The sequence below is a fragment of the Oryzias latipes genome, chromosome 15 (assembly GCF_053564925.1).
Source record: "Oryzias latipes strain Hd-rR chromosome 15, Olatipes_Hd-rR_3.1".
In the NCBI taxonomy this organism is placed as follows: Eukaryota; Metazoa; Chordata; class Actinopteri; order Beloniformes; family Adrianichthyidae; genus Oryzias; species Oryzias latipes.
Genome location: NC_136251.1, coordinates 14,939,208 through 14,956,291, shown reverse-complemented (window position 1 = coordinate 14,956,291; position 17,084 = coordinate 14,939,208). Strand labels below are relative to the sequence as shown.

Genomic DNA, 17,084 nt, shown 5'->3' with positions numbered 1-17,084 from the left:
AACTCTTTTTCTGTCATCCTCAAACAAACCATGAATGTAAATTTTATTCCTTTATATTGTCATAAAATGTATAGTTTAATTAAATCAAACTGGATGCAGAGAGAATCGGAATGAAAAACATCAGTGTTTGACTTCTTCAATTTAGTTTATTTGTAAAGCAAATCTCAGGTGCTGCACACAAAAAAAACATTCATCCATCCGTCTTCTGTTCCGGCTTTAGAGGTTATGAAGGTCAGTCGAGCCAGTCTCAGAGTAAAGGTGGGGTTCAGGGTGGACAAGTCACCAGTTCATTGACGGACTCTACACACACTGAGACACACTCACACCTTAGAGACAATTCAGAATCACCAATCAACCCGTGAAGCATGTTTTTGGACTGTGAGGAGAAGGTTGAGCACATGAAAAAAACGTGTGCATGCACAAAGAAAGCTTGCAAATTACACACAGAACCAGGTTGGGTTTCGTACCAGAACTCTCTTACTATAAGCACTTTGCGTTATATTTTTATATGAAAAGTGCTTTATAAATAAAGTTTGATTTGATTTGATTTGATAAGGCAACAGTGCTAACCACTACACCCTATGAAACCAAGAACGTAAACGGTTTATGATTGCTATGTTCATTCCTGCAACAGAAAATAACACACATATTAATGCTTACATGTGTGTCAATATTAGTTGGCATGCTGAATTCATGTAGAATTCCACTGGATTACTCCATCAAAAGAGCAGATCCCCATTGTCTCACTGGCGCCCCCTACAGAGCCATCAATGCTGCTGGAACATCTGCCCTTCTCATCCAAACCAGTGGTTTCCCATGCACTCCCTGTTCCAGGGAACGCCACAGAGCCAGCACCAGTCTGCCTGGCACAGAGCACAATGCATGTGCATGCAGCCGCCTGCAGGTGGAGACAGCACCTGGTGTTAGTCTGACTCACCAGACAGCAGGTGTGACACTAGGACAGCTCACCATTTCTCTCCACAGGGACTGAACAATTGGGGCAGGGCTTGGTCATCTCCTGAATAAGACGTTGGGATGCCTGCTCCCACCTGCCCCGCCGAGACGCCTCCTCGTCCACCACAAAGCCCTGGACGGGGGAGTGGTTAACAGATGAAGGTCTTTATCACGGCAATGTCATCACAAAAAGGATCTTCTTTCCTGACCTGCTCCACATCACCCATAGGCGGGGCTTGGCATGCCCTGCACTCCCCCTGATGGTAGGCCTCCCTGCACTCCCTACAGAAGACAAAGCCACAGCCCAGCTGTCTCTCACACTCCACCCTCCTGCAGGGGTCAGAGGGCAGGAGCCCCGCCCCACAACCAGGTGCCGGACACATGAGTCCTCCCATTTTCAGTAGGCACTCCTCAGTGGCATATTGCTGGTACCGTGCATACTGTAAGATACAGATAGAGAAAGAGGACTGAGACCGCAAGTTACCTGTGCACAGGTGGGAAGGATTGAGTCTCTTCCTTTGTGTTACAAGTGAGATTTACCTACATCACATTGTAGAGTGAATATTTATTTTTATAGCAGGTATATTTTTACAAAAAGAGTTTGTTTCTTCTTTTATTGTGTGATAGTTTATTTTGTGATTTAATTCTATGAAAAAAAGGTCCGTCTAAAAAACATTGGCTTATTTGCACATGGCCGCAGCAGCTGCTTTTTGATGAAAGCTCTTTGTCAGCCAATCACAGGGCAGCATGAGGACCTGCTGAAACTCCGAGTGCACATCACTTTGGAGCAGCATCATCCCCTAACGTCCGTGTGTCAGCAGGCCGAGCTGGTGGGTGCTGCATCAAAGCTCAGAATGGTGGTGATGAAGAGTCCTGGACCTGCTGGGTGCCCATGAGGTCACCTACACAGTTTCAATAGCGGCTCATCCCTCTTCCGTCATCATCAGAGCCTCTGAACTCCAGCGGCTTGTCTTCAACGTGGGTGTCAGAGCCCTTGTGCTCAGCATGTGTTCCTGATGCTGTGGCAGAGAATCTGAGGTGCACTTACCTGGTCGTCACCCAGAACTCTGAAATGGTGCAGCTCTTTGATCAGCGAGTCCTCACAGCCCGCTGTAGACACAAACGCAGCGTCTTTACACACATACAGATCGGATTCACGCTTGTGCTCTCACTCTTGTTTAAATGTTGACAAAAGGTGTTTTGTCTGGTTCAGGTGAGTACCTGCCTACATCCATGCCGCTCACAGTCTATTCCAGCTAGTGACTCATGTTCTTCATCAATGTCCAGGACTAATTTGCCCACATTTTACATTTTTGATTTGGGTCATCAGACTGTTGTTTTTGATTCTGACCTGTTTTTTTCCCCAGACTTAGGATCACAGACAACTGGTTATAGGCTGAAATCTTCTTTGGATTTCTAAAGTTCATGATCCTTCATGTCTACTGACCACCAACTGGAGTGAGGTGCCTCAGACCTCTAGATGCACCTCCAGCAGGAAAAGCCCTTACCTCATTCATGTTTCACTCCAATTTTTGCAGATGAAACTAACCAAGGCTTTTGGTGAGAATAGAAAAAAAATAACATTTTATTACTGTTTGTGTCATTTCCTAGCAGTTTGTTGGAAATTTTGTCTTGTAGAAAGTAAATCCCAGATGTTGAGAAACTTTCTAATTGAAATTACGTTTTATTAAGAACTCTGTTGTCATCCATCTTTGATTATAGCTCAGCTATATGCAAATTGGTAGAGACAGTTGAAACAAAGCTGAAAAAGTACAGGCATTTTCCTGGTATTGGGATTTTCCCAGTCATGAGTATACTACTGTCATTTCATAGAACAGGTACCAATGCCCTGACATGTTTACTTCTGTAAACTCTTCAAGTTCCATTTTAAATGATACTCTCAAGTCCTGAGTTGTTGCTGTTTTTCGGGAGTCCACAAACTTTTACAACACAAGTTACAGACAAGTTACAGTCTGGGTCTCCCTGTGTCGGTCCCCAGCCTGGATAAAATACAGGGTTGTGTCGGGAAGGGCATCCGGCATAAAAATCTCTCCCAAACCACATGTTTGAATCAGTCAAAGCTGATAAACTGTTGCAACCCCTGAAGGGATGTGCTGAAAAGTGAACAACAACAACCCAGGTTGTCAAGTAAGGGAACTGAGACTCCTTCATCAAGTCTTCAGATTACAAGCCTGCTTATTTTGGTCAGAGTTCTGTCAGCTGTCTAGGATCACAGTTAGCCTTTTATTTGGTTTCCATCCACAGCCCAGTGGGCAAATCTGAAAGGTTAACCAGAAACGCAAGACCAGCCCCCCTATCCTCTGTTATCAGGGTCCATGTTTGTGAGTTTGAACCACCATGAAGGGCTCAACAGGCTCTCGTTACTCTGGAGAGCCATTGAATCTGAGCCAATGACCATAAACAGTTTTTTCCTCAGTACCAGGCGGGGACCAGAAGGTTCTGATTTGACCCTTTGCCTGAGGAACCATAGGCTGGTTCCTATATTTGTTGGCTATTTCCGTAGCACCAAAGTTATCAAGCCAAGGTTTGCCAAGGAAGAGGCTTCTCCACCTGACCTCTTCACCTCCAAGGTTAAATTGTGAACAATAGCAGAAATGTTACCAATAAAAGTAAACAGAATCGTGAACAATATTGTGTGTACAAATGGAATGTGCATTTTTAGTACAAAAAAGTACACCCAAGGAGGCATATGTTCATTTCTTCTTTGCTTTGGGGTGTGGTCTGTTCCTGTTTGTTTTGGTCTTTATTGTCCTCCACCACCCAATAATAACAGTCAAAACAGGTGATGTGGTGAAGGAGGTGAATCTTTCAGCATGGTGGTGACTGTACCACAGCTCCAAATCTTAGACACCTCCTAAAAAAAAAGGAAAACGCAGTTGGTGGTCTTTTGTGCTGAGTTATTGATGCTTCGGTGAGAGGGATTGTTTACGGAATACTACACCAAGATTTAGTAAATCTGTTCACTTTTGACGGAACCTCTGGAGAAGGACACGAGCAACTCTTTAGCTGTGTTGTTGTTGTTTTTTAGGATTGTCTTCATGTACTTCACTTTATTAACTTCACACTGTGGGCATTTCTGGAAATGGTTACTCAGCTTAGAAGCACAGAAAGGTGCTGGTGGGCTTTGGAAACAGTTGCAGGCACAGAGGAAGTCCACATGGACATCTTGTAGCAGCAGCAAAGCTGTGAATGCGAATGACGACCCTGTAGGTGTAACTCTGACATGCAAACGGTCACCACACTGACCCCCCGCTTCTCACCTGCACACGGCAGAGAGTATCCAATCGCAGCGTGGTGAACAAACTGTCGCTCGTTCAGGCGGCTCTGACAGTACAGACGGAAACAGTCCAGACATATCACATGGCGCTCTGAGCACTGGAAGACCAGGACCACGCCCCTAAAAGACAAAAGAAAACCATACGTGAGAGTGAGTTTGTGCTTAGGTGGGCCAAACTGCAGTTTGAAGTGTCAGAGCAAAGTAATGACATTCAAATTTACAGTTAAAGTTAAAGATAAAGTTATTTTTTCAATTTAATGTTCATTTTCATGTTTATGTCAGCTGGCATGATTCAACCCCCGACTTCATACAGGTTTCCACACATAAAATCATGTGCAAACTTGACAACGTGTCCAAAAACAAGTTTCACTTGATTTTTTTTTAACGAATAGTTTCAGTAAAATACCGCTTGCAAGAATCCATCTAGTGTGTTTGCCTTTGATGAGTGTGCTTTGCGGGTGTTTGTGGCAGAACACACTGAGGAATAGATAGTAGTGCACGAAATGTGATTTCCAAACATGAAACAGGATTGCCGCAGTTTTGTGTCTTCATTTAGCTAGATGTTCACCGACACAACTTTCCACACAAATACATGAAGCTAGAGTTTCAAAGAGGAGATGGAGACAACATGAAAGGAGATGGAGAGAATGCATCTTTTTAATTCATGTACTTTGGATGTGGACTTATAATCGTGTTTGTGTCCCATTTTCCACTTTAGATAGTGTGGTTTTGCTACGATTGCAGATTGGCTCTATATAGGTCACGTAAACAAACGTCACATGCAATTCTGACCTAAATCCATCGCTAAATCCATATATCTCTGCAGAATACTAAATCACAGCGAAACAGGAAGTGCTCAGCGCTGCTGCATGTGTGTTACATGATGTCGGTGCAGGCGATGCAGGGGACGTTTTTATTGTTGATCATGACGAGGTCCAGAGCCACAGAGACGTCATCATCCGAAGTTGGATGAGAAGCACACTTCATGTAGAACTCCTGCAACCATAAAAGCACATACGCAGCTTATTTTCCTCATTCAACAGGAAGTCTGCTACGCAATTACTTTGAGTAAAAGCTTTTTCAAAAATCGGGGATGAAGAGAAGACAATTTTGCAAAATCTTAAGGATTTAGAAGTCATTTGCAAAGACGAGTGAACCAAAATTCCTCCCAATTTTGTGCAGAAACCTGCTCATCAACGACAGGGAAAGTCCGGCCTGTCTGCTTGCTAATAAAGGTTTTGCCACAAAGCAGTTAGTATTTTCGGCAAGTGGGTTTAAATACTTATCTCCCTCAATGAAATCCAAAGAAATTTCTACTTTCAAGTTGATCTCTTGATTTTCTGTCTCTCACTGTTCAAATGAATCTACCATTAAAATGACAGACTGTCAATTTCTTTTTAAGTAGGCAAACCAAAAAAGAAAATCAACAAGAAATCAAATACTTATCTCCTTCACTGTATACTTCTTCTAACAGGAAGTCAATGAAGACATAAGCGGGCATTTAAAAAGGAAGGTATCGCCTTTTCGAGAAAAAACAAGCATATTAATCCGACATCTCGTTATTTTCTGATAGAGGACATCTGATAATCCTTTCTAAAAATGGCTCGAGACCTCAGATAACAAAGGGATTTGGTGGCATGTAAGCAGGCTCACTGGGAACTAAAGGAAATCACCACCAAACACCAGAGTTCACAATTTTCTCACAAAAAACCCAGCTACCAATGTTATGCTCCGGCCTTACCCCTTCATTGCCACAGCATCCTTCCGACTGGCAGTTTCCATGGATACGTCCAGGAATTAGAACATCATCCCAGCAAGATGGCCCCTGACAAAGACAGAGATCCTCAGTGAGACATCAGCTCCCGCAGTTCAGAGTTAAGTAACTGAGCCAGGTTAGTTCACTAGGAAACCACTGGGTAACACAAACATTAACTCTGAACACAAATCCAGTGTGGTCGTCTGACTGGAAGATGACCAATGAATCTTCTTCTATGATGGGCAAATTTCCACAATTGAGAGTTGTGTTAATCCCGCCATTTTGATGGTCTCATGCTCCTTTTCTGAACAAAAACTTGTTGAATTTAGAAATACCAAAAAAGGAAGTCAGTGGGGACATAAAAAAAATCTAAACACTATTAAACTCCACATACAGTTTAGTAAACGTTACCAAGGTGGCCTGAGAAAAGAGAATTTCAAACTACAACACAAAACCTGGGTTTTTCTGAACAGTAACACAGGATGTGCTGCTCTTACCCTGCTCAGTGTGAGCGCTGTCTGTTTGCAGGTCCGGCATCGAACCCGGAGTTTTCCAGGCTGAATGGACCTGCAGGTCTTACAATAGACAAAGAAAGAACTGCGGCTACGCACACCTGTACACACACAGAGAGCTGGATTACTGCAAAGACTCACCGGTGCACAACGGTATAAGACCTGTACTACTTTTCACAACTTGAAATGCTGACTCAAGAGCGCCCTCTCTGTCAGGTGACTGTAATACGGCTCTCATGTCTCACCTGCACAAACTCCGCAAACACACCTGCATGCACATCTGTACACCCACAAACATACCTATACACACCCAGACATACAAGTACATGTACTTACTTGTCCCAGGTATAAGTTCACCTTCCTCCTGTAACCTTTGTCCTCCATCCCCCATCTCTCCATCCTTTAGGGTACCTGTGAGGTCTGCGGGGGTGGCGGGGAGGCGTGAGGAGCTCAGGTCCAGCCTTGTAAGGCTCTCTTGCTCCTCCTCGCTGCCTTGAGGTTCCTGAAAGAGCAGCAGTTGAGAGGAGGACGATCTTGAAGGGGGAGGGACCACGTGAACGGTGCTCTGCTCTGGGAGGTCACAGCTCTAGGAGGAGAGAGAGGAGAATATGGTGTTTAGTTCTCAATATCACCTCAAAAAGTCTTCAAAGTACAACCTAACAAAGCTTCAGCTCAATCTGAATCTCCACAGGCTTTTATTTTGAAGGAGCTACAACCATGAGAGTAGCCTCAGATTTCATGACAGCCTCTGGTTTTTGAGGATATCTCCCTGTTTTCAAAAGGATCCACACGAAGACTTTTCAGAAGATTTCTTCAAATGTGGCGTCAAGACTTTATCATTTTTTGATTCATTCAGATGGTGTCTATCGGTGAACCTGCCTCCTAACGTTGAGATGTCCTGACCTGTGGGGCCAAACTGAGCTGAGTCGCAGGTTTCCTGCTTGGACACAAGAAGTTCCTGCGTCCTTCATTTTCCCAGCAGGCAGCAGCCTCACCTGCAGGGAGGAGGTGCTCTGCAGCTCCCTCCCAGCAAAAAGCACCCTGAGCTGCTCCGGGGGGACGCCCTGCTGACTCCCCACCACCTTCTTCAGCTCGGCAACACTCGCCCCCTCCTGGAGCTCCACGGCCACACCGGGGCCAAGGTTGTAGCGCACGAACACTGCGGACACAGCATGGAAGACTGCTATGAAATCTCATGCAGACACCATTCATGGAGATCACAGATCTTACTTATTGATTCATTTTTCAGCGTATCACACAGAAGTTGTATTGTAAATTGGTTTTCTGTTTGAGGGCATGACCTGTGTCACCTCTGCAAACAGAAACACAAAGCGGAGGGTTTAGATTTATAAACACAAGGGAAAATTTCAAACCATCAAACAAACCTGTTTGAGCAAAAGAATTTAAAAAACAGTTGTTCCACATTCCTGTGAATGACGAAGTTGTTTGTTATGGATATTGGTCGTAGTTTCCCCAAAAAAAAAAAAGTTATGGAAGTGTAGGAATTTCTGCCCACCTCTGAGTTCATTCCGTTTGAAAGACGACAAAACGTCAGGGGAACCAAAAACTTGAACAAAACGGCACTGTATAAAACAACCAATCAATAAATCAGTGAATTTTATCCAATCACATTGCACCTAGTTGGTGCAGCCACCTTCTACTAAATTTCCCTGAGGCTTTAAGAACCAACTGAGCACGCTCAAGTGCAACAGCCAATCAGATCTGGAGTTTGTAGTGCCAGGGCCAATTATAATGTGAGTGAGACATCTAACTGCCATGTGGCTGAGTCAAACCTCCTCACAGCGTTGAAGAATAAAATTCCTCAAAGACTGAGATGGTTCTACCTCCTGAGGAGAAACGGGAAGTTGATTTCACAAAACAGGAGTCTGATCAATATAAAATAATGTCATCTACTGTCATAAAACTGGGATTCCCTAAACTGTTTGGGTCAAAGAACAACAACTTCTGTTTTCTGAGTTAGTGAAAGAAAATTGGAAGTCATCCAAGACTTGAAATCTTTGAAACTACACTGAACAAAAATATAAACGCAACAGTTTTGTTTTTGCTCCCGTTTGTCTTAAGCTGATTTCAAAGATCTGAACATTTCCTACAAACACAAAAATAACAATTTCTTTCAAATATTGTCCATAAAATCCGTCTAAATCTGTGATAGTGAGCACTTCTCCTGAGATAATCCCTCCCACCTCATAGGTGTGCCATATCAAGATGCTTTTTCCTCAGCATGATCTTTGCACAAGTGTGCCTTAGACTGGCCTCAATAAAAGGCCAGTCTGAAATGTGCCGTTTTGCTTTATTGGGGGTCTGGGGACTCAGAAAGCCGGTCAGTATCTGGTGTGACCAACATTTACCTCATGCAGTGCATCTCCTTCACACAGAGCTGATAAGGTTTGCGATTAAGGGAATGTTGGCCCACTCCTCTTCAATGGCTGTGTAAAGTTGCTGGATGTTTGCAGGAACTGGAACACGCGGTCGTATCCGCTGATCCAGAGCATCCCAAACATACTCAATGTGTGACATGTCCGGTGACGATGCTGGCCACGCAAGAACTGGGATGTTTTTCCAGCTTCCAAGAATTGTGTTCAGATCCTTGCAACACAGGGCCGTGCAATATCATGCTGCAACATGGGGTGATGTTGTTGGATGTATGGGATACAACGGCCCACCGGGTCTCTGTGCATTCAAAATGCTGTCAATCAAATGCACCTCTGTTCTGTCTGACATGTCCAGTAAAGAGAATGAGTCAGGATTTATTCGTGAAGAGAGCACTTCTCCATGTGTCATGTGAGCATTTGCCCTCTCAAGTCGGTTATGACAACAAACTGGAGTCGGGCTTTAGCATCGATGAGGACAACAAGCATGCAGATGAGCTTACCTGAGATGGTTTCTGTGGAGATTTTTTGGGGTTTTGCGAACCAATTGTTTCAGCAGCTGTCTGAGTGGCTGGTCTCAGATTCTCTTGAAAGTATACATGCCACCTGACAATCTGATGAACTCTGTGCAGAGAAGATGGGTTGCACTGCATGCCGCAAATGTTGGTCAAACCAGATACTGACCGGCTTTCTGAGTCCCCAGACCCCCAACAAAGCAAAACGGCACATTTCAGACTGGCCTCTTTTTGAGGCCAGTCTTTTGTGCAATAATCATGCTGTCTAAACAGCATCTTGATATGGCACACCAGTGAGGTGAGATGGATCATCTCAGCAAAGCAGAAGTGCTAAATATCACAAATGTAGGCAGTTTTGTCAGCAATAATTGAAAGAAATTGTTATATTGTGTATGTAGAAAATGTTTCAGAAATTCAAGTTCATCTCATGACAAAAATGACCAATGGAAATGTTTTCTGTGCTTCATACTAGTGTTGGAAGCATTTTGACAATGCCATATTCTATTAGCTGCAACAAAACGTTCTAATCAAGTATGTCAAACAAACAGCACTGAGGCCTAAAAGAACATGCACAGACACAAGTACAGGCAGCCATGAGGTCATGGTTACCTTCAGCAGAGCTATGATATGGGAAATTCTGACTAAAACTCATCACAAATTATTCTGTTCAAACGCTCACAGAGTTGATCTGCAGCAGTTTTCTCTGGGAGTTTAGAAATGAATATTAGATTAGAGACAGACTTGTTAAACAAAAACTTGTGGATTAAGAAAGACGGCTTAAATAAAGGTTTAATGGCAAAATGGAAATCCAGAGCTGTGTTTTTACTGTCAGGATCATGTTATTTTAATGAGACAGTCAGAGCAGTATTATAAGACAACACGAATTTGTAAAAGTCTGTAAACAAACTGTATTCCTTTATTATTTTTACTGCTATTTTTGTGCATTACTTGTGGTGTTTGTGGTATTGTGCCAACTTGGAAATGTACATAAATTACAGAAGTGTCACGCTGAAGCGGATTTATTTGGGAAGAAGTAGACGGTCACATAAGGTTAAGCCAACAAACAAAACATGTCCGCTTGTTTTGTTAACAAAATTCTGGGAAATCAACCATGATAAATAACTAAGCAGCTTCAACACATTCATGTTGTGTATCTGTATGTTTACAGTTTAACGCCGGTGCAAGGTCCCGGCGTCAACCCAACCGACCCCATCTTAAACCCGCGCTTAATGTTGGCCCGGGACCGATCTAACTGACGGGAACGCGGACAGACCAGATAAGATCAGCGCGATTGGTCAGTCGAAGATATCCCGGTTTGGAACTGGGGACCCGGTTCGGAACTCACCGATCATCAGCCTTCTCATTCGCTAAGCATTCTGGGAGCTGTAGTACATTTTCTCCTATGTTTCCGGCGTCGGTCCGCTGTACAGTGTGACGTAAACAACACCGGAAGTGTATGTACTTAACAAAAAACACGATTAAAATTCAAACTCTGACGATGAATAAACTCAACAGCCATTCAGTGGTTGTTTTTGAAACATCTAGAAAATAGCAGCTGGTACTAAATATCCACTACAGTCGATCTTTGATCGGAAAGGTTGGATGACTTATCCATGTGTCCTCAGTGACAGCAGATCCTGGCGCGCGCTCCTCAGCCGGAACCTTCTACAGGATACAGATAAAGTCAGCTTGCACTCGATTATTTTGAAATATTGGCTTATTTAAAGGGTGTATGTATGCAGATTGTCTCCCATGTGCTCTATAGCTGTGGTTTGACTTTGGATTAACCTTTATGTTCTGCCTAAATTTAAAGCTGACTGGATCTACAATTGATGGTATCCCCAAAAATTCCCTGTGGCTCCGTGCTTCCATGTGTGCTCCTCCTGCTGGAGGCAGGAAGTAAAAACAGCCTGGATAGAAGTTTATTCCAAAGACGAGACAAACATGTCAACAGCTTTATTCTATTGGCAAACACGATACAATGAAAACCACCATCACCCCCCCACTGCAACAAACCAACACAACACTGGTCTAAACTGTAGACAGGAGAGGTGTCAGAAACAAAACTGGAACATGGTGGGAGGGACTGAGTGTTTTTGTCTCTTGGTGAAAGGGGGGGGTCATAGGCATTGAGACCAAAATAAATATGTCACCATTAAATTAACTCCAAGCCAACTCTTTTTCAATAACTGTTCCTGGGCGGGCACAGGAAAAGCTTTTATTTTGGTGAGAGCTGCTCCAAATGAACGTGGAGTCCAGAGGCTTGAACTGACCAAACATCTGTCCCAGTTCATCAGCATGCTCCATACACCGTGGCGGGAGCTGGAGAACACGAAGAACACCTTTATATGTGAGGAGGAGCCAATGCTGTCATGACAACTTTGTTTCTGGAACATCAGAACATTCCACCTTACCAACAGACGTCTTAGGACCCGACAAGATAGTTTTCTCTGAGGAGCGCCGGGACACATCCCTCGGACTCCAGCGTGGATTTCTGCTAGAAGCTTTTATTTTGAAGAATAGAACACCCATTTCTGCCTGCTGATGATTAAACTGTTGTTATAGTAACCAAGATTGACTGGCCAGCCAGATAACAAAGAACACCGTCAGCCAATCAAAACACAGCATCAGCAGCCTGGCTGGCCTAATCAGCCCAATCCACTGGAGCGAGGTAGGGAAAACTGCCAACAGGGACAGAAAGTTCTTCTGACCATCAATCAACTAAATGGATCAAAAGTTGGATAACTGCTCACGGGTCCGGTGTCGATGCAGTTTTGGACCTGCTCGTCGTTTAAAGGACCAGTTTTGTGGATGAAAACCACAGATGATCGATCCAATCGTGTTTCACAGCGGCAAACTGGTTTGATGATCCAGCTTCATTTCCCATGATGCCTTTGGGAAACGGCAGGTGCCGCCATACAGGTGAAAGGGAGGTAAAAGGGGAGGGCAATTGTGTATGTTTGAATCTAATTACATTACTCCATACGCAAAGCTAAGTGTCAGTTCTGACCATACAGGTGTGACCGTATGCGGCATCCCCACCTGATGACCATTTTAGGATATCCTGCTGCTATTTACACCAAAGAGGAAGAAACCATTTTCAGTTCCTGAGACCTGGACAACCAGAACGGGTCCAGAACATTTCTGAGTTTCAACTTTTTTCGAGAATTGGTTCCACAACACCCCGGAACCAGTCAATACTTATGCCTTATCCTCAAACCGGTCCAATCCAGTTCAGAGCAGGGGGGGTGGGGGAGTCACTCTGAGTCCGACTCGAGGGGCGCGGTTTCGTCCAGGATAGGTCTCTTCTGACGCTTTGCGGTGACCTGGCCGTCCTCGAGGTGGGCTTTCTTGTGACGTGAGAAACTGGACGAGTGCATGAAGGTCTTGTTGCAGGCTGAGCAAGTGTAGGTCTTGGTCTTTGAGGGGGGGAGTCCAGGCGTGGGGTGAAGCTGCTTCCCTCGGGCGCCAGCGCTCGTCCTGTGGGTCTGCTGGTGTCGTGCCAGACTGGAAGCGTGGCTAAACTGCTTCCCGCATTGGGTGCAGACATGGTGGCCCATTCCTTCTACGCCGCACATCTCGTCGTCTTCAGAGGACTGGCCCCGCCTGCCAGCCCGGCCCCCCCGGCGACGTCGGTTCTTCTTGCAGAGGGTGTAAAAGTTGGGCTTATCCCGTGAGCAGAGCTTTAGGCGGATCTTGAGGTCAGATGAGCTCTCACCCAGGTTCTCCTTGCCGGGCGTGTAACTGTCCAGCAGCTCTTTCACGTGGGTCACCTGGTGCTTGGACAGCTGTGTGGACGTCCTGAAGGTCATGTCGCACTGTGGACAGGCGTAGAACTTGTCTGTGCCATGGCTTTGGATGATGGCGGTCGCGACGTGCTGCTTCTTGGCCTTCTTGTTCTTGCCGCAGAGGCGCAGGGTGGCCACACCAGTGCTGAAGGGGGCGTCCTTGGGTATGCCTTTCCCCTTCTTGTGGATGAGGCGGTGGCGGGACAAGCTGGAGCTGTGGTTGAACTCCTTGCCGCAGATGTTGCAGGGGTGGATGCGCCGCTTCCCGTGTAGCCGCAAGTGACTCCCCAGCATCCTGCAGGAAAACAAACACAGATTACACCTGCAGCACTCAAGACTTCTTAAGCCCACAGCAAGCCATTGATACTCAGATTTTGGATTATATATAAAAAAAAGGGTTATCTTTTGTAATGACTAACAATACAAACAGCTTAAACACAAAGCATGGACGCCTGTAAATGTTCAGAAATTGGTATGGCAAAAAAAAAAAAAAAAAGATTTATAACCCACAGACATATAGTAGTATTTTATGTGTTGTTTTTGTGCAAATAGTTTTAAGGTTTTGCTCAGATGTATGCACTCCTGCTGAAGGGATGAAAGTGTTGGCAGCACACCTCTGCATCACATTAGTATTTGTCAGAGAAGAAAAAAAGAACATCACTGCAGTGGATTCTGATCAGTGTGTTGGTCTAATGGAGCAGTACATGCTGTGCTTTTAAGTTGAAAAGAATGCTGGTGGTACACTTTTATTTTGGGGGATAAAAAAGGAAGCTTTTTCTCTCTTCTTGGTGGGTTCTCAATTAACCGCTCACTTTTAGTCAGTGCTGCATTGTGCTGCATTCAGGTACCAAACAGGTGTGGGAAATTCCATATAGATTTAAAAACATTTAAAGGGCCTATATCATGCTGTTGTTAAGCCTTTCAGAGTAAAGTATGTCCATATTTGATAATATATTACCTTAGACAAATAACATTTTTATATGAACTACGAGTTATTTTGAGTTATTTTCAGTTGATTTTCCTACCAGGAAGTAGGACGACTCCATCTCTGAGGCACCGGCTTTCACTCCGTGCGGGTGCCGCTCATTTCATGACGTCAACCTAGAGTCGCCCATGAAAACAAACAACATCCGAACTTTTGCAAAGATGGATGTCCATATTGTGGAGCCTGGCAAGATGGTTTTGCAGATCACCACATGCTCCGTTTAGAAAGTGTGTGTGTGTGTGTTAGCTGGGGGCGGTGCTGGCAGCGAGGGGCTGTTCCCCACTTATCTACATGAGGATCCAATCGTTTTCGTGGGGTGGGAGGGGCTGTTTTTGGACGAATACTCAGATGTGTGAACGGATCAAAATACAACTTTGGGGTTTTTCTTCGTGAGGTATGAACATTATATACAATTAAAAGCTCAAAAAAGTTGATTTTGCATGATATAGACCCTTTTTTTACTCCCATTATTTTGAGTCATGGTGGTCTAAGTCACTCAAAAATCTATTGCGAGCCATTTATGGGCCGCCATTTGAAAAGCTCCACCCCACAAGAAAGACTGACCTGACCACCAGCTGATCACATGTAGGGAACCTTTAATAATCAGTCTACTCACAGTAACACAAGTGCCAAGCTTCCCAAAGGTAGAACCGGATAGTTTTTACTGAACCAATCTCTGCAAGCAGAACAGCTTTTGAGATCAGGAAACCTCCACAGACGCTGGAGGCGGAGCGTTTGGCACCACTGAATGACAGGCTGGGGTTCTGATGGGCGGCGTTTCTTATCTTGGAAAAACATATCAGATCCTCAGGTTAAACCCTCCCACAGAGGAGACCTGTGTACGTACCGGCTGCCTTTAAAGCTCATCCCACAGTGGGGGCAGGTGTAGCGGGCCTCTTGGTGGGCGGGCTCTAAAGCTCGCTTGGCGGCAGGGGGTGTCCCACCCTTGCCAGTGTGCGTCTGCTGGTGGCGGTACAGGCTGGAGGCGTGGCTGTAGCTCTTCCCACAGAAGCTACAGCGGAACTGCCGCTCCACTGGCTCGTAGTCCGCCTGGTCCGAGTCTGCCCCGCCATCCAGGTGGCTGCTCCCCGCCTCCAGCAGAACCTCGTGTTCTACCTGCGCACTCTCATCATCCTCGTCAGAGTCTGTCTTTATCTCTACGCTCTGCTCCGTCACCTCACAGGGGTACACCTCCTCGTACGGCGCAAAGAAGGCCTCGTCCGTCTCGATCTTCAGCTGCTCGGCCGTCAGGTCTCCTGGATCGTCTGAGTCCTTCTTCACGCAAGAGATGGTGAACTTGGAGCCCACCTCCGCCCACTTCACCACGTACTCAATGGGCTGCGTGTCCAGCTCCACTGTGATGAAGTCTGCGCCCAGAGCATCTGACTCCGAAACCGCCAGCTCCACCTCAGAGTCCTCCATCCTGCACGGGCCAAGGGGCTGAAGAGCTGCAACCTGCGGGAAAGCACATTGGTCATTGATCAATGATCAGACAGGTTCGGACGGTCCAACAGGACCAACGCAGAACCGGAAACAGGCGAACTAGGTCAGAAACCTGAACACTAAAGTTGGACCAACAAAACCAGACAGCTGCTTCTATCCTGTTGCTTGAGTCTGGACAAGACTCTAATTCTCCAGAACCTTCACCTGGGAGATCAGTAGGCACACATCCCGCCGGCTCACTAGGCTCTGCAACTAAGGATGAAGGATGTTTTGTCTCATCAGAACTGTGGTCTGCATGGGACTCAGACAGAGCCATCCGAAGAAACAGGAAGCAATACAGAGAACATCAACATGTGTCGATGCCTCTGGAAAGAAATATTAGTTTGGGTCGACCGTAACCATAAAGAATACTGGAAAGGCCAGCAGAAAGATTTCCAACAGCGTACTGTAGAGGAAACAATGGAATCAAGTTACAGCAGGACACTGAAGCACAGCTGACGGATCCCCCAACAGAACTTTACCATGGACCGGTTCTATTATAGATCACAGGAGCGGCAGAGACCAGAACCAATGCAGAATAGGAGGTTCCTCACAGCTGGCAGTTATTCACTGTGGTCAGTGACGTCACCGAAATGGACTGATCGCCTTGTAGCGTCACGTGACATCCGTCTGTAAAAACACGCACCGAACCCCTTTATCGCAATGATTCACAAGCCCGACTGGTGCCTCAGCCGCGCGGGTTCACTACCGAATCGGTGAGGTAAACCGCCTATCCTCGGTAACCGCGCAGCCGCAGAAGGAGCCGCCGGGACATCCATCATCCCGAGCCCCTCACCCCAGTGTGCAGCTCGCGCGCTCGGCATCTATCTGCCGGCCGAAACCCTCGCGGGGTTTTTTTGCGCAAAGACGGACCGAACCTGCGGCTGGGCGGCGTCCAGCGTACGGCGGGGCGCGCGACAGGAAAATGGAGGTTCCTGCTGCGGAGTTCCGGCTGTCAGCGGAGAGGAAGCAACGATAGCTGCCAAAATAAAAGAGTGGGCCGCCGAACCGTAGCCCGGTTCGGTCACTTACCGAGACACAGGCGCGGCGGAACCACCGCGGACGTCACAATGCTCAGGAAGCTGAGGACGTGGACACAAAGCATTGTGGGAAAGGATTAAATGGTCGCGAACACCGGAAAGACGGAAGATTGCCTTTCACAATACGATCACGCAATTTTAAACTGAAACTAGAAAATAAAAGCACGAAAAAATGGGAAAAATACAACAGACCTGAAAATGCACCAAAAAAATTGTTTCAAGCTACAAATAGAATTTAACATTTCTACAAACAGAGAAAAAATTAGTAAAATAGAAGTGCACACTTCCCAAAACACCAGAGGACGTTCAATGAAGCTCACAGTGACCTTAACAAACAAAAATGCAGTCAAATTGGAAAAACAAA

The 17,084-nt window shown here is 45.6% G+C and overlaps 2 protein-coding genes across 2 annotated transcripts; both read right to left on the bottom strand.

Annotated features, from left to right (window-relative positions):
- Positions 1–126: 126 nt before the first annotated feature.
- On the bottom strand, positions 127–11,090 carry prkn (parkin RBR E3 ubiquitin protein ligase). The gene is made up of 11 exons (XM_023963074.2): positions 10,771–11,090; positions 7,516–7,679; positions 6,857–7,106; positions 6,506–6,621; positions 5,994–6,077; positions 5,133–5,248; positions 4,236–4,372; positions 2,003–2,064; positions 1,164–1,394; positions 970–1,087; positions 127–898 (listed from the first exon to the last, which is right to left on the bottom strand). The coding sequence occupies exons 1-11, from the start codon at positions 10,787–10,789 to the stop codon at positions 795–797; spliced, it is 1,401 nt and encodes a 466-aa protein (XP_023818842.1). The 5' UTR covers positions 10,790–11,090; the 3' UTR covers positions 127–794.
- Positions 11,091–11,366: 276 nt separating this feature from the next.
- On the bottom strand, positions 11,367–16,705 carry LOC111948736 (zinc finger protein 646). Its single transcript, XM_023963075.2, has 3 exons — positions 16,559–16,705; positions 15,046–15,653; positions 11,367–13,508 (listed from the first exon to the last, which is right to left on the bottom strand). The coding sequence occupies exons 2-3, from the start codon at positions 15,618–15,620 to the stop codon at positions 12,683–12,685; spliced, it is 1,401 nt and encodes a 466-aa protein (XP_023818843.1). The 5' UTR covers positions 15,621–15,653; positions 16,559–16,705; the 3' UTR covers positions 11,367–12,682.
- Between the last annotated feature and the right edge of the window lie 379 nt (positions 16,706–17,084).

Excerpts from the sequence above, each read along its gene's own strand:
- prkn (XM_023963074.2), bottom strand. Across the intron at positions 2,065-4,235 it reads ATACTCTCTGCCGTGTGCAG|CGGGCTGTGAGGACTCGCTG; the intron begins GTGAGAAGCGGG and ends TTGTGTCTACAG. Across the intron at positions 1,088-1,163 it reads CTATGGGTGATGTGGAGCAG|GGCTTTGTGGTGGACGAGGA; the intron begins GTCAGGAAAGAA and ends TCCCCCGTCCAG.
- LOC111948736 (XM_023963075.2), bottom strand. The coding sequence starts at position 15,620 with ATGGAGGACTCTGAGGTGGAGCTGGCGGTTTCGGAGTCAGATGCTCTG. Across the intron at positions 13,509-15,045 it reads ATGAGCTTTAAAGGCAGCCG|GATGCTGGGGAGTCACTTGC; the intron begins GTACGTACACAG and ends GTTTTCCTGCAG.